Source organism: Camelus ferus, chromosome 22 (genome assembly GCF_009834535.1).
Source record: "Camelus ferus isolate YT-003-E chromosome 22, BCGSAC_Cfer_1.0, whole genome shotgun sequence".
NCBI lineage: Eukaryota > Metazoa > Chordata > Mammalia > Artiodactyla > Camelidae > Camelus > Camelus ferus.
The window spans coordinates 22,634,158-22,660,370 of NC_045717.1; the positions used below are offsets into that span (position 1 = coordinate 22,634,158).

The 26,213-nt window shown below is 50.6% G+C and overlaps 1 protein-coding gene across 3 annotated transcripts in view; it reads left to right on the forward strand.

Moving 5' to 3' along the window:
* The window catches only part of INSR (insulin receptor), a 114,491-nt gene extending 88,645 nt beyond the window's left edge, over positions 1-25,846 (forward strand). The window contains exons 12-22 of one of the 3 annotated variants that reach the window (XM_032466238.1): positions 3,778-4,052; positions 4,952-5,091; positions 9,081-9,240; positions 12,620-12,719; positions 13,854-13,921; positions 16,537-16,781; positions 17,806-17,916; positions 18,005-18,164; positions 19,598-19,727; positions 20,025-20,159; positions 20,802-21,156. In XM_032466238.1, the coding sequence (XP_032322129.1) occupies positions 3,778-4,052; positions 4,952-5,091; positions 9,081-9,240; positions 12,620-12,719; positions 13,854-13,921; positions 16,537-16,781; positions 17,806-17,916; positions 18,005-18,164; positions 19,598-19,727; positions 20,025-20,159; positions 20,802-21,156 (1,879 nt within the window). Of the gene's footprint in view, positions 1-3,777; positions 4,053-4,951; positions 5,092-9,080; positions 9,241-12,616; positions 12,720-13,853; positions 13,922-16,536; positions 16,782-17,805; positions 17,917-18,004; positions 18,165-19,597; positions 19,728-20,024; positions 20,160-20,801 lie in introns of all 3 variants that reach the window. The other 2 variants (XM_032466237.1, XM_032466239.1) reach the window with 2 other exon arrangements.
* Positions 25,847-26,213: the final 367 nt, after the last annotated feature.

Genomic DNA, 26,213 nt, shown 5'->3' on the forward strand with positions numbered 1-26,213 from the left:
GGCGGCCGGATTCTGTTCTTGGAGCGGAGGGTTTATTTATTCACTTTCAGCCCTGCCTGCGGCCCCGATCTGCCCTCTAGTGGCCGTTTGGAACACAATCTGTAGGAAAGAAAGGTCTAGAAATTTGAGGCGTTGATCCAGACAAGGGTTTCTCACCTCGGACCTCTTGACATTTGGGGCGAGATGTCCCCTGGGTGGTGGGACCAGAGGGCAGAATCACTCCTGGGGTGAGACTGGGGGGTAAGAAGAAGCTGTGTAGGTCGCCAGTGGGAAGATCAGTTGATGCTGCCCCGTGGGTGGGGGCGGGGGCCTTTCGTGACCACGTGGTGGTCTTTTTGGATATAAACCTCTTCACATATGCATATTTGGCCTATTTGCGGAGAGCACGGATGTTTCCGCTTGTTGAGATACCAGTTTCTCATTAGTTTCTCATGAAGAACCAGCCTCTCAGTCAATTTTGGAAGGCCCATCTGTGGTTGTTTAGAAATGTTCTGAATCTTGCTAATATGGATGTATCTTTGGTTTCACAGCTTTGGTTTCCAATCCATTGGTCTTTTCATATAAAAAGACCACAAAGAAAATCTTAGTGGGGACCCTCCTGCCAAAGTAGGGTTTGATTTCTGACCACAGAGCAATGAAAACGAAAAGTAAACTTCAAAATTTGAATAGAAAGTTCTCCTTCCTGGTAATTAGCAGTGGATCACTTAGACATCTATTGGGTGAAAGTAAAAATGGAAACTTTCATTAAAGTCCGTTTGGAAAATAATGGACACGTGAATCTCACATACCTTCACTTGTAAGCATATTGCCGAAGCTGGACTTCGATGCAAATTAGTAGGCTTGAATGGTTTCATAAATTAAGAAAAAACTTCAAAATGTAAAGTGTAATGTGTCACGGAGGGAGTGGAAAACCGATATAGCAAAACTTGTGGTAAATATAATCAAAGGGAAATGTGCACAATAACTAGAAGTAAAGGAGGTGACATAAAATTAAGGTCTGGGGGAGATTTTAATATGTAGAATTCTCTGGATAACCATGAGCCATTCAATTTGAAACGTTCAGAGAGGTGAGAAATTTTGACTTGTCTAAGCGAATTCAAGAAGAAGCAGAATGATTAAATATCCTAATAACCTTAGGAAAGGACTTTAAAAAAAGTGTCAATTAACCCCCACCCCTGCAGAAAGGCCCCAGGCTCAGAGAGTTGTACATTCTTCCACACTCTCTAAGAGCAACTCTTTTCTGTAATATAGAAACTTCCAGAGCATAGAAGTCTATGAAACTCTTCCCAGTTTTATAAAACTGACACAGCACCCCTTAGCAGAACCTGACAAAGATGCTACATTGAAAGAAAACCCCAGGACTAGCTAGTGTGGGACTTTAAATCCAAATGTCCTAAGTACAACTCTGTGCTGGCAGCATCGTTTATCTCAAAAGTGCAAGGATGGTTCAAGATCAGGAGTTCTGATGATATAATGTAATTCATCAAGAGGCCAAGTAAGGAAAATCATAATCACCTCATTCAATAACATTAATTAAAAATTCCTCAGCTAGAGAAAGGGGAGTGAGTGGGAAAGAGGCCTTTTATAAAACTAGGAAGAGAGAACTTCTGCAGCAAGATAAATACTACCTAAATGAAACCAACAGCCAAGCTGATGTCTTTCTTAAAACTATTTCTGTTGGAGTTGGAAGGAAAAGCCAATCTTATCATCACTAATTAACACTTCTCTTTCATTTAGCCAGTGCAGTAAAGATGTAAAGTAGAATTGTAAAGAATGGATTGAGGGAAATAAAATGACTGATATTTGCAAATCCTGTAGTGGGAAGGTGGGCAGACGGCTGCTGCCTGTTTTTCTGAAGGAAGTTTTAGTGGACTGTGGCCACACCCATCTGTTGACATTGTGTCTGTGGCTGCTCGATCTGCAATGGCTTGAAAGCCATTGGAAGTTGAGTAGTTGTGACAAAAACCACATGTCCCACAAACCCCCAAATATTTACTACCTAGCACTTATGGGAAAAGGTTGCTGACCCTTTTTCTAGCGTGTTCCTTGAAAACCCAAGAAAATCAATCATAAAAACTCTCAGAAGGAGAGTTTGGGTAAGTAGGTACAGCGTAAATGAGTAAAAAGCCAGTAGATACACTGGCAATAATTACGATATAAATCAGGGGGAAAGGTCCCTTTTTATAACTGCCCTAAAACCTTAGTAACCCCATATAGAATTACCTGGGGAGAAAAATCAATTCTAAATTGCTGAGATATAAACTTTTACAGATAAATGAGAAAGATTGTTTCAGATCATTTCAAGAAAACTCACTGGCACACAGCAAATCAGGGTAGATCGATAAAAGGTTGATGTCCTTTGCTGAGGGAGCAGTGCAGGAACAGGAAGGCGGAAGGTCCTAGAACTTCATGGAAAAACAGAGGACCAGGGTGGGCTATTCCTTAGAGAAACACAAAAGAATCAACAAAGGAAAAAAAGAGTTTACACTCAGCAGTACAGAGAGGAGCCAATAAAGCAGCAGAGTGATGCTTCCAAAAAAAAAAAAAAAAAAAAAAAGCGTCAGGTTGCAAATCTGAAAAAGGGAAAAAAGAAACAAAACAAAAACTCCTGTTAACCTTCAGCACGGCTGAGATTAGCCCGGGGCGCGGTTTCCTGGGCTGCCGCTGAGACCACAGGTCCGCGCGAAGCGTCTGGAGGGCAGCGTAGCCATGCGGGCCAGGAGGCACAATCAACTCATTTCTCTTCTTAGAATCGACTTCAGGGACTAATAAGACAACTGGACAGTGATCAAAGCAATATTTATAAGAGAAAAAAAAATTAGGGCTACGCTTATATTAAAAAAGGGAGAGGATGACTAAGTTAGCTTGTGGCTCATGCATTAAATGGAATATTCTACCGTTTTCCAAGTTTTCTGCAACACGCCTGCGGTACTTTCCTAACAAAGAGGGGAAAACCTCACGCTGAAAAAAAAAAACAAAGCATAAATTCTGTCCTACTTAAGACATTAGGGTTTAAGGAATCTATTTCAGAATGCTTCCAATACAGCAAGTGAGCAAGTGGATTATAAAACTGGCTTGGTCCCCATTACACTCATACAGAGTATTTACAGAAAAAGTAACACTAGGACCCAGTGGGCTGTGGAATAATGAGTAATTTAAATTTTATTTAGACTTTTTTTGTATTTATTATTTTTTAGGCTATCACATTTTTCTTCATGTATCTATGTAAGGGGTGGGGCAGAATATGCCAATGGCATAGGCGGGTTTTGTTTTCCGTTACCCCTAGCAACCTGTGTGATACGAGTCTTTTACCAAGAACTGAAGTTTAATTACTCAAGTTAGGCAGATGTCCCGAGTGGTCATAAGGATCAGTAGGTGCACTTCTCCTGTTTAAACTGGTGATGGCAATAGCTGGGACCATTCGGCAGGGCGTCCTGAAAAGCCAGACTCTTGCACACTTTTGGCGTTTTGTTTTTAACACTGACCCTGGGTGGACTATTAACCTGCAAAATGAAAATCTGAAATCAAGCATGTGGAGGGGACTACTGGGATGTCTATGACGGATGGTCCTGGGGACCCTCTCCCCCCCATCTTGGGGTGAACCTGCCTGTCCTTCTTTGAAAGCTGCTCTGGGTTGTAATTCCTGGAAATCTGCATTTTAACCTATGGGCCCCTTTGAATATCGCTGCACCATGGTCCTTGGTTTTAAGCCTTTATTCCCCAGCAGCACGTAGAGATGGTGACTGAGGGACCACGTGTGTCCTACTGTTGTGACAGGCCGTCGCGGAGACGCAGGGCCCTGGCTGACATAGGGAATGGCACAGCGGCCGTGCCCACGCTCCCGGGGTTCCCCAACGCCTCCTCCACCAGCGCACCCACCAGCTCGGAGGAGCACAGACCCTTCGAGAAAGTGGTGAGCAAAGAGTCACTGGTCATCTCGGGGCTGCGTCACTTTACCGGCTACCGCATCGAGCTGCAGGCTTGCAACCAAGATGCCCCCGAGGAGCGGTGCAGCGTGGCCGCCTACGTCAGCGCCAGGACCATGCCCGAAGGTGGGTTGGCTCATCGGGGGGCCAAAAGCAGCTCTCCACCCTCTCGTCAGCAGACATGCGACTTTAACTCATTTGCCTTAATCATTTAAAATTTCCCCCAGCTTTATCGAGATACAGTGGACATATTCCAGTGCATAAGTTTAAGATGTACCGTGTGTCAGTTGGATACACTGACATATCGCAACATGATGACCACGGTAGCTTTAGCTCACAGCTCTGTCACATCACATAATTATCATTTCTCTTTTGTGGTGAGGACATTTCAGTTCTCTCTCAGCAGCATTTACGTATACAGTACAGTATTATTAACTCCAAACACCATGCTGTACATGAGATCCTCAGAACTTACTCATATTACAAGTGGAATTTTGTCCCCTTTGACCAGCATCGCCCGGTTCCCCGCTGCACCTCCTCGCCTCACCCCGCCCAGCAACCACCATTCAATTCTGTTTCTATGAGTTCAGCCTTTTCAGACTCCGCGTATAAGTGAGGTGATACAGCATTTGTCTTTCTCTGCCTTATTTCACTTGACATAATGCCCTGAAGGTGCATGCATGTTTGCTTTTATTAGTTTTTAATGACATGAGTCCTGCATAGCCATTATATAAACTTTAGAAGGTACACACAAATCATGAGAAAAATAAAGTAAAATTAAGAAATACACATGTGTAGTGTATTAGGGTTCTCTAGAGAAAGAGAACCAACTGGATGTGAGACAGACAGACAGACAGACATAGAGATGCTGGTAATCCCGTGGGGTGAGTTTTATGTCTGTTTCCCGACAAGGGGAATGGAACACGGGACAGTCGCGTGACCCGCTCGAGGTGGCTCAGCTGGTTGGTGGAGGTGGGATTTAAGCCGGGGCACGGGTCTCAACCTCTAACCACCGCTCCACACAGCCAAGGCCGATGATATTGTGGGCCCCGTGACCCACGAAATCTTCGAGAACAACGTCGTCCACCTGATGTGGCAGGAGCCCAAGGAACCCAACGGTCTGATCGTGCTCTATGAAGTGAGCTACCGACGATACGGCGATGAGGTAAGGCCCCTGGTGCTTGGCCGTGTGCCTTCAGGGCTGTCATCGGTACCTCCTTCCTCTTCTTAAATTCTGGTCCTCATGCTCCTTTCATTAGATGCTTTGTCGTTAGGACTCAAAGCCCCGACTTTCCAGGGAGATGGGTCAGAAATGCCAACCTACAAATCTGATTTCCTGCCTCAGTTTCTCACGTTGAATTCTAGCCCTCCTCCGCACGCTGAGTGACGGCTGTCTGCATGTGCGGCCCTTCCGACCTGACAGGAGACTCATTTCACTTTAGAGACAGCCGTCTGAGTCTGGAATGAATCACTGAAAACGATAAAGGACTTTTTGTTGGATGCCTCTCTTTACTCCCAGACACAAGGTGTCTGCAAGGTGATGGGCCAACGCAGAGGTGCACAAGGTGCGGACTCTTAAGGAGAAGCTAAGGTGTCCTGCCGGCTCACTGCGTGCCCCGCCCGAGCGCGTTAAGCGCTTTTCATGCAGCATCTCATTACCCTATTTTACCACGTGAGACGTTGACAAGAGGCCCCGTTACCCCTCTGGACCGCTAAGAAAGGAAAAGCTGCTGCCAATTCTAATCGTAAGGTGGCGCTGCCAACTGTAAGATGCGCTCCAATTGCAGAAATGTCAAAACGTGGAACTAACAGGCCTCCTGGAATCAGCGAAGTGCAGTGACACCTCAGAGTGAGCCACGTGAGCCTGGTGCTGAGGCATCCAGAGTTTACGTGGCACCAAGGTTTCTCAGCACAGAGTCGAGATTCAAACCCAAGCCCGTCTGATGTTCTCATCCGGCGGCTGGAAACTTTTTTCTGTCGAGGACCAGAGAGGAAACAGGTTTGGCTTTGTGGGCAGGTGGTCTCTGATGCAAATACTCAACTCTGCCTTTGCACCGTGAGAGCCCCCGCGGGGGTGACACATAAAGGAAGGGGTATGGTTGCGTGTGAATAAAACTTTATTTGCAAGAACAGGCCGCAAGCAGTCTGGATTTGGCCCAATGGCCGTTGGTTGCTGGCCCCTGCTCTTAGCCTGTAACACCATGGGGCAGCTCTCTATCCCCAGAAAGGGCTTGGGGTCTACACCTGCCAGGAGAGGCACTCCCAGGGCTTGGACCTGAGAGAGGACAGCTTCCCCCTTTACTGGGTGACTTCAGGCAGATAAGTCAGGTCACCTCCCTGGGCCTGACCCAGAGGCAACACCTGGCCCTCGGTTGAGCCGTTTGCAATGATCCATTTACACCTCACAATGACCCCAGGAAATGAAACCTGCCAGTGTCTCCATTTACGGCTGAGAGGATGGAAACTCGGGGAGCTGAACGGACTTGCTCAGGGTCACACACACTCAGCCCTCAAACCCAGACCACTGGGCTCTGGCGCCTGCCGTCTACAATGAGGGTGATCACGCGGGTCAGAGGGCATTTCCTATAAGGGGCAAAGAGCCAGTGCTTTCAGCCTGGGGAGCCACACGGTCTCTGGATCAACTGGTCAGCTCCGAAGCAGACACAGACAGTACAGAGAATGAACGGGAGTGGCTGTGCCCGTAGAACTTTATTTACAAAAGCAAGCAGTGGGCTGGATTTAGCCTGCGGGTCATAGTTTGCCAACGCCTAACAGAGGTTGTAACAAAACTGCCTGATTTCCTGGACATTGGGGGAGAGTCATTCTGTAACCAGGTGGGCTCAGCATGGCTTCCCCTAGTCAGAGAGGGCGGCTGAACTCCCTCTGTCTTCCCTCCTCGACCACGTCTGCTGTTGATGTCCAAATACTCCGCTCTGATGATGATTTAGAACTGAAACCAGCAAACGGTGACCCCTCGGCTAGTTTTTGTATGTCCTGCAGAGAGTAATCCAGAGGAACAAGGAAGAATGTACATCCGCACGAGTCCAGTGGCCAAGCCCAGAATCAGGATGGGAGGGGAGCCCTCAGGGGTGCGTTAACGGGAGGCATGATTCTTAGGGGCCATGATCGCAGAGCTTATTAATACATTAGCCCCTATATATAAAACCCATATGTCCCAAGGAAATAATTCAAAGTTGGGGGTGGTGGCAAAGCTTTATGCATAAGATTTCACCACTAGCAAAAATCACAGGCCGCTAGACGTCTACCCACTGCAGGATGGAAACGTAGAGGACGGTATAGCCCTGGAACTGGTGGATGGACGCCATTCGGAAACCACGTCTGGGAAGCTCTTTGTGCAGTGTGATGTAGAGGCTGAGGTTACAGGCTCTGGACTTCAGCTCCTCCAAGCCGTTCTCCTTCCTTTGGCACCAGCATCTAAGAACCCCCCCCCCCCCCCAAACTAGCTTATGACCAAAGGGAGCTGCTTAGCTCCCATAATTGAGCAGCGGAAGGAGTTCAGGCACAGCTGTCTTCCCTCACACCTCACATTAGGACCCTCACCCCTTCCCCTCCCTGCCCCGGGAAAGCCTGGTCCCAGAGACCACTCCCTCCCTGCAAAGAGCATTGATCGATTTTCAGTCTTTTCGTGTGTGCACTTACATCCTTCGCTTCAGTATGTTTTTGCAGGTTTGAGCTTTTTTATCTTGTTTGCACAGACTTTTCTGTAACTGGCTCCTTCACTCTTGATCAGATTTGCTTCTTGTTTTGCTGTTTTTTTCTTTGGGTTTTTTGGTGCCTATGGAGAGAGGTTCTGGCTTTTTCTGTTCCCGCCCTCAAGGTGTCCGGGGCACACGGGCAGCTTTGGAGGACGCATTTCCCCTTTATCCCGGATAGCAGCCTCCTTTGGTTTCTATATTTGCTTATTTGTCCCTCTCCACTTGGTGACTCATCCTACTTGGAAGGACCTTTGGACTAGAGTCCCCACCCCTGCCGCCAGCTCAGTCTGTTTTCTTGCTGTTATTGTCACATGATAAGCATGGGGAGTTTTACGTCGCTCTCTCTGCCCCCACGCCCCCCTGACATGTTCCAGTCCAGTTCTCTGCATGCACCATTAGCCTGGAGCTGTTTTGGAAATGTTTCACAGTCAGGACAGGAGGGGAGCCCTCAGGGGCCGATGCGTGCAGGTTTCGTGGTCCTGTTGCCCAGCGAGCCTCACGCCTCTTGTCATCAGCCCTGGGTTCCTCTGTTTTACATGTTTGCTGCTGGGCTGTAGCTGCTTACTTACCTCCTCTCTTCTTACCAGACATTTAGGTAGATCCCAACTCTTTCAACGATGGCAAAATAAATAAAATCAGATCGAAAGGTTGCACCAGGAGAAGGAAGGCGTTTTAACATTAAGCCTGTGTATCCATTTGGTTTTTAGGCGATTTAAGCAACGAAGGTCCCTTCTTTCCCCCGCTTCTGGAGACCTCTTGGTGGCTTCAAGGAGAACTTTAGGAGCCAGAAAGCTCAAGGGCTGCCCTGCCACTCACCAGCTGTGAGGTCAGGGCCAGACCATTCGGCTCCCCGGCCAGGAGAGGGCAAACTACTTATGGAAGCCTATTTTTGTACAGCTCGTGAGCTGAGAATCACTTCCACATCTTAAAATGGTTGGAAAAAAAAATCAAAGGCAGAACAGTATCTCATGATACATGTAAATTTTGACGAGGGTCTGCTTTCAGCATCCACAGGGTCTCACTGGGCATCCAGTGCGCCTAGCTGTTAACGAATCTTACGGATTCAAGATTCCTCTCTGGCTGCTTCTGAGCCAGGATGGCAGGGTGGAGTTGGTGACAGGGATCCTGTGGCCCCTTGAAGCTGAAGATATTTACTATCTGGCCCTTTACAGCAAAAGTTCACCGACCCCTGCCCTGAGCCTCAGTTTCCTCGTCTCTAACCTGAGGCTAAGCACAAGGCTGTTGTCAGGATTAAATGACTGGATGCGGCCACGTGCTTGGCTGTGGTTTGGGAAGATGGGCTGCTACCGTCATGACCTCTGCGTCTGTGCCTTATCCGTAGAGCCAAGGCTCGGGGACTCCTTGAGTTGCTTTCCTGTGACACTGACTGTGCTTTGCTCCCTCCGTGCCACCTCTGAGAGGCGTCCTTGTGTTTCAGGAGCTGCACCTGTGCGTCTCTCGAAGGCATTTCGCTCTGGAGCGGGGCTGCAGGCTGCGCGGGCTGCCGCCCGGGAATTACAGCGTGAGAGTTCGGGCCACCTCCCTGGCGGGCAACGGCTCCTGGACAGAAGCCACTTATTTCTATGTGACAGATTATTGTAAGTCTGCGCGGCCGCTTCGACCGGTAGGGTCTGTGCTTGGCTCTGGGCACAGCAGAGCATTTCAGAGGATGGATGGGGAAGCGTGGAGGCCGTGGGCACTGGCCCTGACTTGAGCCTTGGCTCCACCGGCTGCCGCTGTGTGACCGGGGCAAGGTCCTTGCCTTCTCTGAGCCCGTGCTCCCTCATCTGGCTGTGGGTGTAATAATAGGACCACCTCTGGAGAAGAAGGGAGGTTTCCATGACGTGACTGTCAAGTGGCTGGCCCAGGGCACATCTGATAAACACGCTCCTGTTCCTGGTGTCTGAACCTTTTTTTCAGATGGGCCGTGCCCTCCGAGGGAGGCTGTGGGAGCTCACCTCCTCAGCCTTGGGTGTGCTCTCAACATGCTGGCCGTGAGTGCTGCTGTTGGACAAGCTGGACCCACTGTAGACAGCAGGGCGGGGAGAGGTGGGCAAGGCTGAGCTGGTCAGGGAGTTCCTCCCGGAGGTGGTGACATCTTGGTGGAAACCTGGAAGAATGTCTGAGTCGGGGCAAAAGAACATGTTCAGCCCAACTCGTGGTAGGAACTTGGATGAGTGAACAAACACATGACTTGGAAGGAGGGAAGACTCTAGACCAGGAGGAGCGGGAACTTGGGTGGGAGGGGGGAGACGGAGCCTCTGCTTGGCTGGTGGAATTTTCAGGTTCTAGGCATGGGGGGAGGGTGGAAAATGGGAAGTGATTTCTTGCTGCCGTGGTTCTGGCCAAGGCCAGGGAGAGAGTGAGTGCTGTGACACCAGCCGGACACACTGTGCTGTGAGTCGGGTGCTGTCTGCCGGAGGTGGCGCAGACTCTGCAAGTTAAGGAGCCCAGTTCCCAGCAAGACCGCCCTCCCGTCAGACGCCAGGTCCAAGTCTGGGTCCTCCAGGCCGCCAGCGCTTCCGACTGGCTACAAACTCGGGGGTTATCACGACCCCCTCAGATTTGGTTGTGTGCTAGAATGGCTCACAAGACCGAGGAAAACGCGGTTTCCAGTGACAGTTTTATTATAAAGGATGTAAGTCAGGACCTCCCAGCTGAAGAGCCCTGTAGGGTGGGAGCCAGGAGGGTCCGGGACCCAGCTCCCTTGTCCTCGTCCCACGGAATCAGGACACATCACATCACCCTCCTGGCGCGGTGACGTTCGTCAGCCCGGAAGCTCCTCTGAACTTTGGTGAACAGAGTTTTTATTGGGGTTTCATTATATGGGTGTGACTGAGCGGATCGTTGACCACGTGACAGGATTCCACCTCCAGCCGCCTCCTCCGTGCGAAGGTCAGGCTGAAAGCCTCGCGCCTCCGGCGGCGTGCTTGGTCTCGCGGCGGTCAGCTCCCATCCCGGGCCCTCTCCTCTCTCAGAACAAATTCAGGTGTGTTCCCGGGGGCTCATCAGTAACAGAGACACTTCTAATACTCAGGGTATTTCAAGGATTTGGAGTCCCTGTCTTAAGAACCAGGGACACCATGAATAAAATTCAAAGGCAAATATCAAGGTGGGAAAAATATTTGTAATATCATTGACAAAGAGTTAACATCCTTAATACAAAATAACTATATATGTGTATATATATGTATCTCATATGAGTAAAAGAGATATGTCCTAACATAAAAATAAGCAAAGAATATAAATAACCGATTTAAGAAGATTTGAAAAATAAGAAACACAAGAGAAAAATGTCCGGCCTCACTCAAAACCATAACAAGAGACAAAAAAGCAAATTAAAACAAGGTGTAATTTCTAACTTACCAAATTGGCAAGATTTCTGTTTATTTCTGTCTTTTAATGACCTACGTAGTGTTGTCCGAGAGTGCCAGCACATGGCCCTTCTTTGTCATGGCAGGTGACTGCTAAAACGTAGTACTTTAATAATACCTATCAAAAAAACCTTACGAAGGCTCTCACTGTTTCAGCCAGTGGTGCTGGGTTCTAGAAATTTATCCTAAGGAAGTGATCGTAGATGTCCAAGAAAGCTAAATGTTCAAGGAAATCCAGCACAGCTTACTAACAAGAGCAAAACATCTGGAGAATTAAATGTTTGACTCATTAGATTACTTACAAGAAAAACTCTTTGTTAAATAATAGGGAAGCCAGCAAGACACCCGGGGTGCAGAATTTAGAGAGGCGCTCACTGTCATGGCCCAGAGCAAGGGTTCCTCTCAAATTCCGCCCTGGGTGCCTCCCTTCCCTCAGCCTAGTTCTGGCAGCTCCTGGAACCTGGGGAGTAAGCGGGACAGCGGGGTTCGGGGAGGCAGAGATGGAGAGAGGGGGACGGCATGGCTCTCATATTCTGCCCTGAGATGTGCTGGGTCCTGAGCACTTGGTAGCTTCCAGCTTTTCCCACCTCCTAAGGGGCGGAGAGGAGGGACACCCCGCCGACAACTGCACATGACCAGATGGTTTCCATTTCTCAAGTCACATTCAATCATCAAATATTTACGGAGGCTTTCTGAATGCTAGGAGCCACCGGAGATGGGAGGAGGCAGTTGGCTGTCAATACAGGGAGGTCCGGGAGGATGAGATATCTCAGGATAGAGCTGGCCACCAAAGACAGCTCAGGGCAGTGGCCAAGAACTCACTCAGACTGCCCGGGTTCAAATCCCTGCTCCCCTGTGGATCAGCTCTGAGCCTCTGTTAACTGGTGTTGGTCGTAGCATCTCACACGCTGGCGTATGGGATGATTAATTAAGATCACCTGTCAAAGCAGTCTAAACACCGCCGGGTGTGGTGGCAAGCATTCAGCAAGCTGCTCTAGTGAAAGACCCAAAGGACCCGGTTTCTTCTCTGACTTTTCAGAGCTCATTTTCCTCCTGGGCTTGGAAGCGTCTGAATACATGTTTATAATTTCAGACAACTTGGCCTTGCATGTGAATTAAAAAAAAAAATTAAGGCTGCATAACATTTCCTCAACTGGTTTAGTTTTTGGTGGGAGGAGCCCCCAGCATACTCAGGGCACTTCCTGGTGAATTTTTCATCTACCATGGGTGCTGCTGGGATTAAAATATGCTATTTAATTCACAGGGTCCAGTGTGAAATGCAGGGCCCCTGGCTTAAAAATTGTTAAGAGTTTCAAGGTTGTGACAGCCAAGCATTAAACCTGGGGATGTGGCTGATGGAAACTGACCGTCGGTGGCAAAGGGAGAAAGCTGGTAGTGGGCAGGGGTCTGGGGTCAGGGACTTGCTTCCAGAATACGGGCCTCTGAGCCTGCTGCCCAGCCCTGTGGACACCAGCAGGAGAGGCACAGGGACAGCGAGGTTGTGCGGCCCACCGTTAAAGCATGCAGATGTGAGTTCTGATGTGAAATTTGATGGGAACGCATTTTGATGTGAAACATGTATTTTCTTATTCTATTTCAGTAGACGTCCCATCAAATATTGCAAAGATTATCATCGGCCCCCTCATCTTTGTATTTCTCTTCAGTGTTGTGATTGGGAGTATTTATCTGTTCCTGAGAAAGAGGTGAGTGTAAAAGGTTAACAACCGGCTCGCGCTGCATCTAGACTTGCTATGCGTTTTACTGGTGCAAAGGACGCATAGCATGTAATTTACGGATAATGGTCATAATGCAGCATACAGTACTCTTTATCATAAACTCTCTGGCCAGCTGAGCCTCACCAAATGTCTTTGCCAATTTTTCCCCGCCCAAACCTTTGTAGCCAACGTATGGTTGCAGTTCACGAATGAGTGTAGTTCCAGGATAAGTGTCGACTGATACTGTGCATTAAAGAGCGAGACAAAAATGATGTACATACATGCTTATCGGTAATAGGAGTGACTCTGCAGAATCAGAGAATAATTCTGAGATTATTTTCTGAGAGCACATTTTCTCAATCTTTTTGTGCCTTTTGCGATGTCATGGCTCCGGAGATGACATATTTTTAAGCTTCGTCTGCATTATTAACATTTTTGCCATCACTTTCTCAAGCCTGGACATACAACAGAGTGATAAATCAGTCTTGGTTTGTAGTGTTTGCCTACTTCTGTGGTGTGGCTGTTCCCACCGGGGCCAATTTCCAGCTCCAGAAGTGATGTCACTGAGCGCAGAGTCGGGAGGAGATAAGCAGCCGCTCACTGTCATACAGTGTTTCTGCCACACGGATGCAATAATGTAAATACGTGCGGTAACTAGGCGGGCTCAAGAGTGTGGATCCTAGTAAAGTGTAGTATGATTATCAGGAAGTGGTGGGTCTTGAATAACCGTCACCTTTGCTTCGTATACAATTTATTTAATTATAAGCCCATGCGATTCAATGTTAATGATGGCTGTATTTAACAACTGGCTTGCAAATCTCCTGAAAATTGAAAATTGTTTCTTATAAGCTGGAAAGAGATGGCTTCAGAACAGCGGTGGGTGAGTGGTTTTTAAAAGGTGTCACGTGGAACAACCATAAATTACAGTTTATGGGTGAGCAGTTCTGTGGTGGCACACTTAAGTAGGCATCTGATGGGTTCCACTAAAAAAAAAAAGGGTCCCACATCCTCACTCCAGAGTGTATGCAGGGTTATGTGGATGCTGCTAATAAGGGTGGCCATTTGCCCTCCCACTAGTGACCCACAGAGTCCTATGAGGGTGCCTCTGTTTTTCTCATCCAGGCAGCCGGATGGGCCACTGGGACCACTGTATGCTTCTTCGAACCCCGAGTACCTCAGTGCCAGCGATGGTGAGTCTTAGCCCCCTCCCCACGGGTGACCAGAACCCTGCTGTGCAGTTCCCTTTGCCACCGTGTCGAGTGACACTCAGGGCTTGACCCCCGGGATGCTGAGAAGGGTCCTCTTGTTCACTTGCGCTTGCAGACCTGCCCTTTGCTTCAGAAACCCTGTTACTGGGAGCAGACAGACACCTGCTGTCTGTCTGGCGCCTGTTTAGATGGGCTGATCTAGCTGGTTTGGGATCTGCGGGCTGGGCTGGGAGGCCAAGAACCTGGTCCCCCAGCCGTGGGGGCTGTGCGGTCTGAGGCTCGTGCCAGAGAGTGCCAAGGGTCAGAGCCAGAGAGCAGTGACCAAATTGGCCGTCTCATCAGGGCGGTGAGAGTCGGAAGCCAAGAGGGGGGCCTGGGGGTCGGGGAGGGGGGAGATAAGGAGCAGGGACGAGAGGGGGCAGACGGGAGGCTGGGTGGGTACCAGGGACACATCTGTGGAACATGGATGGGATGCTTATGTTGGTGGCAGGAGTGCAGGACGGATGGCCATATTCCCCTTGACTGAACCAAAGGCCAGTGAGTGACCCCTGTGGATAAGGCCTGGCTGCTCCTTCAGACGTGAAGGCAGCTGTTGCTTTACAAGCTTCTAAAATGCTTCATGCAGCAAAAAATCAAAAAGTGACTTTCAAAGCATGAACAGCACTGCCCAGCGAGAGGCTGCCTCGGGATACGGGGGTGGTATGTTTGAGGGCACCTGGGATTTGCTTTACACAAGTCTGGTAAGACTTGCAGTCACGGAGGTGCCTGTCATGAGGAAGAAGTTTATCCTCACGGATTCCTAGGAACGGGAGGCAGGGCCACTGGGGAAGCACCAGGGCCTGTCAGGAGGCAAGAGTGCGAGGGAGCCTGTGGGCGAGAGCCTCTACTGTGGCTCCCACGGGAAGGGCGAGGCAGGGCAGGGCGAGATGGGGGAGGGACTAGTTTGAACCATTTTGGCAGAGTCTGGGGCACAGGGGCTGTCCCTGCATGTCCGCTCCTTGGCCCTGGGGTGATCAGGGCAGGGGCATAGCGGCCCAGATCAGGGAGGGGTTGGGGTGTGGGCTCTGAACTGGCTGGTGCAGGTATGAAAGGCAGACTCCCAGGTGAGCCATTTACTACCTGTGGGAACTGGCTGCCCCGGGACAGGCAGTGCTTCCGGAGTCAGCAGGCCCTCAAAGCATCAGAGCAGAGACACTAGACGAGGCGGCTACCCCAGGGGGAATATGCACAGAGCCCAGGAGCAGGAGGGGATGAATGTGGATCCAGAGCCCCCTCACCTGCTTGGGAATGGTGTCAATGACATCAGAAACGGGGGAGTTGGACCCCAAGGCTGCCATTGGCCTCACAGTCAGGCTAGGCCAGGCTGTCTGCTCGTGGCTGCCTCTGCCCCCCCACCGGCCTGCTTCCTTCTGGGGATGCAGCGATGGCTGAGGGCAGAAAGGTGCTCGGTGAAAGCCAGAAATTGGGGCTCATGAGTCTTTAAGGCCAGGAAGATCTGGGCAGAGGGAACACACGGAATGGTCCAAGCTCAGGGTCCCAGGGGGCAGAGTGCCCCCACCCCCACCCCAGTGACCATCTATGAGTCATTTAGGTGCAGAGCTCCTGTCTGACCCAGTGTCCTTGCAGGAGGCATTGGTCACTGTATTGTGTTTGCTCGGGCCACTGTAACAAAGCCTCACAGACTGGAGGCTTAGAAACTTAATTTGATTTCCTCGCGGTCCTGGAGGCTGGAAGTCTGAGAGCGAGGTGTTGGCAGGGCCTCTCTCCTTGGCTTGGAGACGGCCGCCTTCTCCGTGTGTCTTCACGTGGTCTTCCCTCTGTGCGTGGGTCTGTGTCCTAATCGCCTCTTCAAGGACACCGGTCAGATTGGATTAGAGCCTCTTTGAATGACCTCATTTTACCTTGATCCCCTCTATAAAGACCCTGTCTCCAAATACAGCCATATTCTGAGATGCCAGGGTTAGGACTTCAACATGTAAATCTGCAGGGGACACAGCTCAGCCCACAACCGGTGCAGAGGAAGGCAGGTGCATCTTGGCTTTTCTCATGAGGACTTTGTGCATTTGTCTGAGAATCATATGCTGTGTAACAAACCACCCCAAACTTAGTGGCTTAAAACCACCACCATCTCTTAGCTCACAATTTGGTGGGTTTGCCACCTGGGCAGTGCTGGTTCTCCTGGTCTCACCCAGTTGGCTGAGGCCGGTCTGCAGATCCACTGGCACTGGGTGGTCCTGGATGGGCTCACTCACATGTCTGTGGGTTGGCAGGTTGGGTGCTCCCCCGTCCCCTTGGCACTTTGCAGAAAACAGGCTCGGGTGGAGAGTAGTGTCATTTGGTGGCAGGGCTCTGCACTCAGACAGGAAGGATGGGGATGCAGGCCCATCCCGGCACTTCCTGGCCAGGACCCTGGACCAGTTGTGGCTCCTTCCCGAGCCTCCACCTGTCCTGTTCTTGGCCGTGTGCCCACTGCCCGGCACAGATACTGCATCACACGTCACTTAGTGATGAACGTTAGCGAGGCAGGGCTTGGGTGGGAGGTGGCCAGGGGCCCCCGCGGGAGCCACTGAGGCTGCTGTGTAGATAATGAGGAGCAGTGTTCCCGTGTTCTGTGTACGTGCCGGACGAGTGGGAGGTGCCCCGGGAGAAGATCGCGCTGCTGCGAGAGCTCGGGCAGGGCTCCTTCGGCATGGTGTACGAGGGCAACGCCAGGGACATCGTCAAGGGCGAGGCGGAGACCCGCGTGGCGGTGAAGACGGTCAACGAGTCGGCCAGCCTGCGAGAACGGATTGAGTTTCTCAACGAGGCCTCGGTCATGAAGGGCTTCACCTGCCACCACGTGGTGAGTCCCGCACTGGCCCTGGGAGGGGAACAAGGCTTCCTTTTAAGCCTGTTCCCTCATCCCGCCGCCTCCATCCTTCCTCCTAGGGCACAAAGCATGAGGAGGCTGGGTATGGACCCCCCTGCCTGGCCCCCCTCTCTGCTGAGCATCCTAAGCTGGGGAGAGGGTCCCTCCCTTCTCATTTCTCCAGTCCCATCCTCTCCCGTCTCACCCAGAGCCAGACCCTTTCCTGTCCCATCACTCTCCAGGATCCTCCATCTCTCCTATCTTCCTGGCTCCTCTGTAACCTTTAAACACACTGTGGTCCACCCACCCCTATCTCCCTCCCCCACCCGCCAAGTCAGCACAGATTCCCTGTCTTTCTGCTCCCACAGTGGTCCCTTAATGTCTCCTTGCCCCACACATATTAACGAAGCACCTGTTCTGTACTGAGCCCTGTTCCCCTCTCTGGGATGCAGCACACATCTGCCCTCTCGGAGTTCCCAATCCAGCGGGTGGAGACAGAATCTAAACACAATAGGTTAATTATGTCATACTTTAGGAGGTGATGCTATGGCAAAATGGGAAAGGAGGGCAGAGCTGGGGAACTGGGAATGCAGCCGCAGTGAAGGCTTGTCTGAGCAGAGACTTAAAGATGTAGGGACTGAGCTGCAAATAGGGAACAGAGGGTCAAGCAGAGCAAGCAGCTGGTGCAAAGGCCCAGAGGTGAGAATGTGCCTTGAGTGCTCAGAGGCATGGAGATATCCAGGGCTTTGCCCCGCTATGTTGCTATGGGTGGGCAGGTCTCTCTGCTCCCCTCACCCACCAGACTGTGAGTCCTGAAATCTCCCTCCCCCCAAAGCCCCCACCCAGCAAGATGCTGACCCTGGCATTTCAGCCAGACAGACCAGGGCTTCCCACAGTCCACTCAGCAGCAGGATGCTGTGTGTGATGGAGGTACCAGACAGGGAGAGATGGCTGCATTGAAATCTTCCCACAGACCCTCATTCAAGAAGCCCCCTTCCCACCCATGCTTGCTTTGCAGGTCCGCCTCCTGGGGGTGGTGTCCAAAGGCCAGCCGACACTGGTGGTGATGGAGTTGATGGCTCACGGAGACTTAAAGAGCTACCTCCGTTCCCTGCGGCCGGAGGCCGAGGTGAGCTGCCGCGAGGCACCGGGCAGGGCGCCCGCTCTGGGCTGCGGGCACCAGTGTCGCTGAACACGACTCCATGTTTTGACTTTAGAATAACCCTGGTCGCCCTCCCCCTACGCTGCAAGAGATGATTCAGATGGCGGCGGAGATTGCCGATGGGATGGCGTACCTGAACGCCAAGAAGTTCGTGCACCGGGACCTCGCAGCTCGGAACTGCATGGTCGCTCATGATTTTACCGTCAAAATCGGAGGTGCGTCTGGCTTTCTGCTTTGAAATGTAGATCCCAGGACTTCTGACTTCAAGAAGGAATTGTCTGTGATGAGCACTGGAATCTTTTCTAATAGTGCAAAGGGGCAGGGTTTTGGACGGGGGCCCCATCCTGACACTGTAATCGAATTGCATTTGCTCATTAACTCACTTGTTCACTTCTTTAAGCAGTATTTGGGCAAGCCGCTGCGGCACATGCGCCGGGCGCAGGGCTGAATAACCTGCCGCGGTTTTACTGCCCCTGTGCCCCCTGCAGCCTTTGTCCGCGCTGTCCAGCTCGGTAGCTACTGGCCACGTGTGGCCATTTACAGTTACATAAATTTAAATTCAGTAAAATAAAATGCTCAGCCCATCAGTCGCACTGGCCACCCTTCTGGTGTTCAGTAGCCACCTGGAGCCATATGGGACAGTGCGGAGATAGGCCATGCTCATCGCTGCGGAAAGTTCTCCTGGCCAGAGCTGTTCTGGACGAATGGTAAAATAGTTAACACTTAGGTAAGCTAATGAAGACGGGAAGGAGCCCTGAAGGAAGTAAGAGGTGCGTGATAAGAGAGGAAAGGCCTCTCTCTGTAAGGAGGCAACATTTTAGGCAAGACTTGCAGGACTGGATGTTGACCTGGGGGAGTTAGAACACATGCAAAGGCCCTGAGGTTGGAAGGATGGCTGATGTGGTGTGAATAAAATGAACGCAGAGGGGAGCAGAGAGCAGCATGAGACGTGAGGCTAAGGGGAGAGGCGGGAGCCAGACCCAGGAGGACCTTGCGAGTCCCGGTGAGTTGTGCAGACGTCACCCTACATCCCACATCACCAGTGTGACGCAGCGAGCGGCACGTAGCTCATGTAGCTTCTCTTGGGCAGTGGGCTGTCAGGGTCAGGGCGGAGGGAGGGTCCTGCAGGTGAGAAATGGTGGTGGGCCTGTGTGCGTCCAGGGCAATGGAGAGGAGCAGACTAGGTTAGAGAGGGATGTGGAGGGAGAGCGGGCAGAACTCACCACTATCTCCGCTGGGGGATGGGAGAAAAGGAGATGGCCAAAGGGGGACCCAAACCTGGGTTTCCAGCTGGGCAGCTGGGTGGTTGGTGGGGCCGTATCCAATGGAGAACAGTAGGTTGGCTGCAGAGAGTGAGAAGTTGTTTGAGATGCCTGTGAGGTCATGGGTGGGAAGGAAGCGTTGCTGAGAATGGGATTCCCAAGCTGCAGGCCAGAACGTCATTTCTTTGCCACTTGGTGGCTCCTTTTCCTTCCCTTTAAATGGCGGACCATTCTCTCCCCCCACATCCTCATGAGTGCCCTCAGAATCCATTCTCAGTGGATTTGACCATGACCCAGGTGAGCACACGCCGGGGCGGAGCAGTAAAGATGGCAAACAGCAGGGCCACAGGCTGAAGGTTAAGAGCATGTGAACTGTTTGTTGGCAGACTTTGGAATGACCAGAGACATCTACGAAACGGACTACTACCGGAAAGGGGGCAAGGGCCTGCTCCCCGTGCGGTGGATGGCACCCGAATCCCTGAAGGACGGGGTCTTCACCACTTCTTCCGACATGTGGTGAGTCGCGGGTGGGCTGACGGCCAGAACGCTGGGCTTGAATTCCAGGTTGCTCTACTGGAATGACCAGCAAGACAGTCAGGCAAAAACTGCCCTCCTCGCGGAAGGCGATGTCAGGGCTGGGGACCCTTCTGCAGCCACTGTGACATTTCTGTGAAACTAATCTCACAGGCATTTCTGAACTGCAGCATGGATTGTTTAAAGAACTGGCCGGCCAGGTTCTCGTACACCAAGAAGGTGTGTTGTGTGTGTGTTTTAATGGCTTCCTTGGTACTACTTCCCAGCTGTCCTTGGCAGGTCCTTCGGCGTGGTCCTCTGGGAAATTACCAGCTTGGCAGAACAGCCTTACCAAGGCCTATCTAATGAGCAGGTGTTGAAATTCGTCATGGATGGAGGGTATCTGGATCAACCTGACAACTGTCCAGACAGAGTGTAAGTGCGGAAAAGGGTGCAGTGTGTGGGCCGCTCATTCAGAAGCCTTTGCCCTTTGCATGGCTACTTGGGTTTGCGTGTCCTGTGTCCACGTGTGCTTGTGTTAGCCCGTTGTATCTCTGCACGCGCACTTGTGTTTGCACATCGTGTCACTGTACATATTTGTGTGTGTGTATTGCATCTTTGCACGCGATGCTTTACTGCACATCGTATCTTTGGAAGCTTGTACAGGAAACCCCGCAGCGGTGGTTGCCTTGGGAGAAGGGAGCCGGGGAGCAGGACAGTGCCTGTCCTGAGCAAAGTCAAGGTCCCCTGCGGAGAGTGAGGGCTGGGAGTGCAGGGCGGACCCCTAGGGTCAGTCAACGCAGCTGCACACACCCATCGCGGGCAGGGACACGTCCAGTGATGAGCTGCAGTCCTCACCGAGTGGCAACATCAGGACAGGCCTTTCTGGATTTGGTTTTGGGATGAGGCAGGGCCCGTGGCTCTCTTGCCAAAATCATCTTTCAGCCGCCGTAGAATTGCGGCTTCTGCCTGCTGCCGTCGGCGGTCGCGGTGGGTGTGGACCGCGCGGCGGGGCGGGGCCTCTTGGCGGTGGGGGGACCCCGGGGCTCACCCTCCACGTGCCCCTCCGTCCCACAGCACCAACCTGATGCGCATGTGCTGGCAGTTCAACCCCAAGATGCGGCCGACCTTCCTGGAGATCGTCGACCTGCTCAAGGACGACCTGCACCCCAGCTTTCCCGAAGTTTCCTTCTTCCACAGCGAGGAGAACAAGGCGCCGGAGAGCGAGGAGCTGGACATGGAGTTTGAGGACATGGAGAGCGTCCCGCTGGACCGGTCGGCACACTCGCAGCGGGAGGAGGCCGGGGGCCGGGACGCGGGGTCGGCGCTGGGGCTGAAGCGGGGCTACGAGGAGCACATCCCCTACACCCACATGAACGGGGGCAAGAGGAACGGCCGCATCCTGACCCTGCCGCGGTCCGACCCTTCCTAACGGCCCCTGCGGGGGGCAGGGGTTCCCGGCTTCACTTCCTCCTGGTTTGAAGGCCTGCAGAAAACTCAGGACTTGCACACGACTCTGCCACAGTGTCAAACGGAGCTCGGAGATCATGGCGATCCATTTCTGTTCATCTGATGACTTCAAAACACATTGGTTCCATTGCCAACTTGACTCGTCTGAGAAGTTAACTGTGAACACAGAGGGGAAAGGTTTCCACCGCTGCTGTCCCTTCTGGCCACCGCGGTTTCAAGCCAAGATGCTACTTTTTCGGTAGATTGAAAGAAAGCACCCGTTTTTACTTTTTTTTTTTTTTTTTTGCTGGTGTCTGAGCTACAGTATAAAACATAACACTTGTTTGTGGAACAAAAGTTTGAAAGAAAGAAAGAAAACCCTGTTCAAGTAGAATTCCAAGCTTTGTCGAGTGGGCTTCGAGAAAGTTTTTCTCATCCAGGCTGAAGGACTTTTTTTTTCCTTCACAAAAATCAGTTCCTCAAATTGACCAATAGCTGCTGCTTTTGTACTTTCGATAAGGACCTGCAGTCCGGGTGTGTGGCGCACGTGTGTACTCGGGCGTGTGTGTGCGGGTGTGTGTCCAGGTTAGGCGCAGCTGGCGTGTGTGTGTCTGAGTGTGTGTGCACGCCAATCATTTGGGCTGAGTTGTTGCTTTGGGGATCAGCTCATGAAGGTTCTGCTTTTCAAGTATGTGAGCCCTTGGTCCCCCGCCTCCTTCCTTCTTCTTTACTGGGAGACTGTGCCCTCAACAGGTTTTTCTTTTGTCCCAAGTCTAGCCTCAGGAGTCTTCTCTCCCTTAACTTTGGTGAAAAACGTTTTCCGGGAGCCGAGGGAGTCCTTTGGAGTGATAATGGATCTTTACAAGACCAAAACAAAGCCAGGACATTTAAAAAAAAGAAAAAAAAATAAGAAAAAAAAACTGAGATGATAAGTTTTGAGAATATATTTGTAACATATTTAATTTTTGAAAGAAATCTCCAGCATCAGCCTCCTAAGTTATTGCCCCTTTCCCCGGGGTGGGGGTAGGGCTTGTGGGTTGGTCTGCCTGTGTGGGGAGGGGGAACGAGGCACCAGTGGCCTCTCGGTGTGGTCTTAAAGGCATCTGCTTTTCTGGGAATAAAGCCACGTTAGCTGCTAACCCTTCTGGACGTCGTGGTGAGGCCACGCGGAGGGTGTGGGCGACTGGGTTTGATGGATGCTTTGGTTTCTGCTCGGGTAAGCTGAGCCCTGCCTTCGAACACGCGTGTGGCTCTCGGATCCTCTGGTCCCGTGTGTACCTCTTGGGCTTCCTCAACTGGGTGGGCACGTCCTACAGTTACTGTGCAAACACAACAGAATCAGACCCCAAAGTGGGACAGCACGGACGGCCTCTGAGAACACTAGCAATATGAAGCAAGATGTGCCTGCGGTCCCCTCCGCCCTCAGGGCATCTGACTGTCCTCAAAACTGACCTCCCAGAAGCTGCTCTGTGCCCAGGGACCTCAGCTGGGCCAGGTGTGGGGCCTGAGCCGAACCCTCAGGTGCTTACAATGTCGCAGTCCCTAAGAGAGAGGAGTCTGCAGGAGAAACCAAGGACCTTCAGCGCTACCGAGAACTTCCGAATGGGCATGAGTCCACAGCTTCCTCCCTCAGGGGAGAGGACGACAGCTGCTCAAAGAGAGAACATGGTGAACTCCTCACTCTGGTTCATCGAAATCGTCACCCCTGGGTCATCCCTTGAGTGCACTTTCTCACAAAGTTTTGCTTGCTTCCTTCTCTTAAGAGCTGCGGGCTGAAGAACAGGATAGAGACACAATGGCGACCTCTGAACCTTCTCAGTTCTTGATTAAGGACACAGGTAGACACACATCCCAATTGCCTATTGTTATTTATATGATTTGAGAAATCTCAGCATGTAAAATACTTCTGGGGAGTCTCAGCGATTGGGTACAAGGAGCAAGAGTACAGAAATTATTTTCGCCAAATTTATTTTGTACATATAAGAGGGTCTGTACGTAAATTAAAAAAAACACATACCCGTAGATCTAGGTATTTTGTTCTTTCCGTAGTAAATTTGTAGTGGCCATATACTACACTAGCAGCAATTTTCACATTTTTCTAATTCAGAAAGGTTTTCTTATATTAGGGGAAAAATTATTTATTTTAATATATAAAAATCACTGTAAAAATCACTTTCGTAAAAAATGGAGTGCATGTAAATTTTTTTTCAAAGAAAAAATAAACAGGTGAATGTGGGCTAATGATTTTTTTTTTCCAGCACAGTCTACCTCAGTGTACTGTTAGGATGTGGTTCAATCATCAACATCTTTGAGACTTCAGAATTCTGCCTGGATCCAATCTGAATCAGGGAAAATTGTATCAGCTGATTCCGAATGCCAGGGACCAGTAAGAATTTTGAGGGAGGGAGTTGGGCTGAAGTGTGGCTTTCATATGAACACAGATCCTTTTTTTCTGGCTGATAATATTCTTCTCTGGATTTAATCTTCCTCTTTTTTTTTTTTTTTTTTTTTTTTTTAAATCCTCCATCCATTGACACTGTGCTCTCCAAACATGAACCAAGTTCCAGGCCATCATGATGTATCTGATGTGTGGGGGACACCCTGGCCTGAGTGCCACCCTCTGGTGAGGGAAGCTCCCCGGCTGGGGCAAAGACAGGCTGTGATGCAGGGCCAGCACCCCCACTGTCCCACAGCATCCTTCTGGTGTGAGCACCAAGGTGCCCTGGGCTCTGTATGGCTTATTTCCATTCCTTTCAGGCTGAGGTTTTTTTTTTGTTTTGTTTTTTTTTTTTGGAGAGGGGCATGGAACCAATCACACTCATGGGCACCTTGCACAGACACCCAACGTGGTGTCTCTTTTATTCTCTGAGTGAAAAGGGGGCACGTTGAGAAATCTCAAACCAAAACCCACCATGCTGAACACATTTTTTTAGCAACAAAACCTTGGACCCCTGTATTGTGGTTTGGTTGACCTCAAGATGATACTATTTGATCCTGTGGGGCTTTGAGAGCCCACATGCTAAGTCTGGGCAGGGCCAGCAGGGATGCTGTCATCCTCAGCAGACGTCACCGCCCTTACCGTACCTCCCCACCCGTCCTGGAGAGGCAGCTCAGAGCGCTGGGCCTGCCCTGTGTGAACGGGATCTCCCCGCCTTCGTTTAGCTGTCTCTCTTGCTGCAGTCAAAGAGCAAGCAGCCTGGAATAACAGCCCCCTTTTTACATCAGATAATGTTGACTCGCTCTGTAACAACAGAGTTTTGGTCCTAGAAAGTCATGGATGTCCTGGAGGGTTGTAGTGATGTGCTACAGAAAAAAAGCAACAAAGCCAGCTTTGGTTGACCCTTTTTGTTGTTTGTGTTTTTAAAGATGTCTTGCTGGTTTTAAAACCCTTTTTTATTTGTGTGGCAAAATCCACATAGTGGTTTCTCCCTGGACCAGTGATGTCAAACACACATCTGGAAATGTTTGTATCCTGGGAGCTGTCCAGGGTGCTTTTCTGTCATTTTAAGCTGGTAAGAAAGGGGGGAAATGCTGCTGGTTCTCTGGATAGACAGCGAGCACAACTGAAAGAAAACTGATGCAAAGGTCTGCACATACAATCCCATGATGGTTGGAGACTGCCACCAAGCTGAGGGACAGATCTTCCACTTCCTCCAGCCAGAGCAGACGGTCTGCTGTGAAACATGCTTGTTGGGTTGGGAGATGTTTCTTGGCAGCAGCAATAACATTGGCCAGTGGGCAGGAACACCATCAGGGCTTGGCCCGTGCTAGCCACCTGCATAAGTGATCTGTGTGCTGCGCCCTCAATGACAATCTTTTTTCTACTTTGTGGTGGGTGGAAGTTGGGGGTTAAATGTCTATCAGATGCCACTTGGTGAGTCGTTGACACCTCAGGCTACTTAGAAATTATGGTTTTGTTGGGAGTGGGGGATGGGAAAATGCTGATTGTTTAGAAATGATGCACGTAGGATGGTGTCCCTTCAGAAAACCTTCCAGAATGTTCTTCAGAGTATTGATTTACCCCAGAGCTGAGGTTGGGAATGCAAAGAACAGACTGGCGTTCATTCTTTCAAACACATGAAAGAATGTGATGGATGTTCAGAAGCTGCAACTGGAGGTAAATGTTTCCCTATGGGGTCCCCCAGAAAGAGAGGGAAATAATGACTTTTTGAGTTCACTGTCACCTCATAGCAGTCAAGGTTCAGAACCAGCCTCCAGCCACATTTTTATTTGGGTGTGGCCCCTAAAAATCCTTGTTGAAACTCAGATCATGACTCTGGGGCTCCTGGTCCCATTTGAGAAGGAAGGCAACACCTACCCATCTCCCCGCCAAGAATGTGTGTCCACACACACGTTCAGGAATGGCTTGTTTACTCTGTTGACCTTGTGTGCCTGGTGGGGGGTCCAGGCCCTGCGTGTCTGCAGCAGACACCCATCCGCTGTCAGCCACGCAGGATCAAATGTGCCTCGGCTTAGGCGGAAAACAACTCGGAGACACAAAACCCACCAAAAGCTCAATTCTTATTTTTTTTTCAATGTTTTCCTAAAAGAGGCAAGTAGCACCATGTATAGAATATGCCTTTTTGTTTTTTGGATATTGAAATTGCTCTGCATGTAAAATATGGGATAATTACCTGTTTATATGAAAATTCTGAATAAATTATCTGAGAATACTCTTGCTTCTGTGTGGTGTCCAAGCAAGGACCTGTGAACAGTGTGGAGCTGTAACTATGGGATGGGCTGTTACCCGACACCTTCTGGCTGGTTGTGGGTGTCTGTTTGGAGAGGGGACAAACCCCCCCGGTTCATCAAAACACTGAAGCAGGAAGTTAAATATTGTTACCAGCAGGGCTGTTGCTCCATTGGTACATACCTGTACAGTTGAACCAACCATTTAAATACTGAACTATTTCTATGCTAGTTGGTAAGTAACTGCTCCCCCAAGGACTCCAACCTTCCAAGAATCCAAACACTTAAGTGGTTCACCAGAAGAATGCCAGGGGGACCCCCCCCCACACCAGGACCTTGCTCCATTCCACC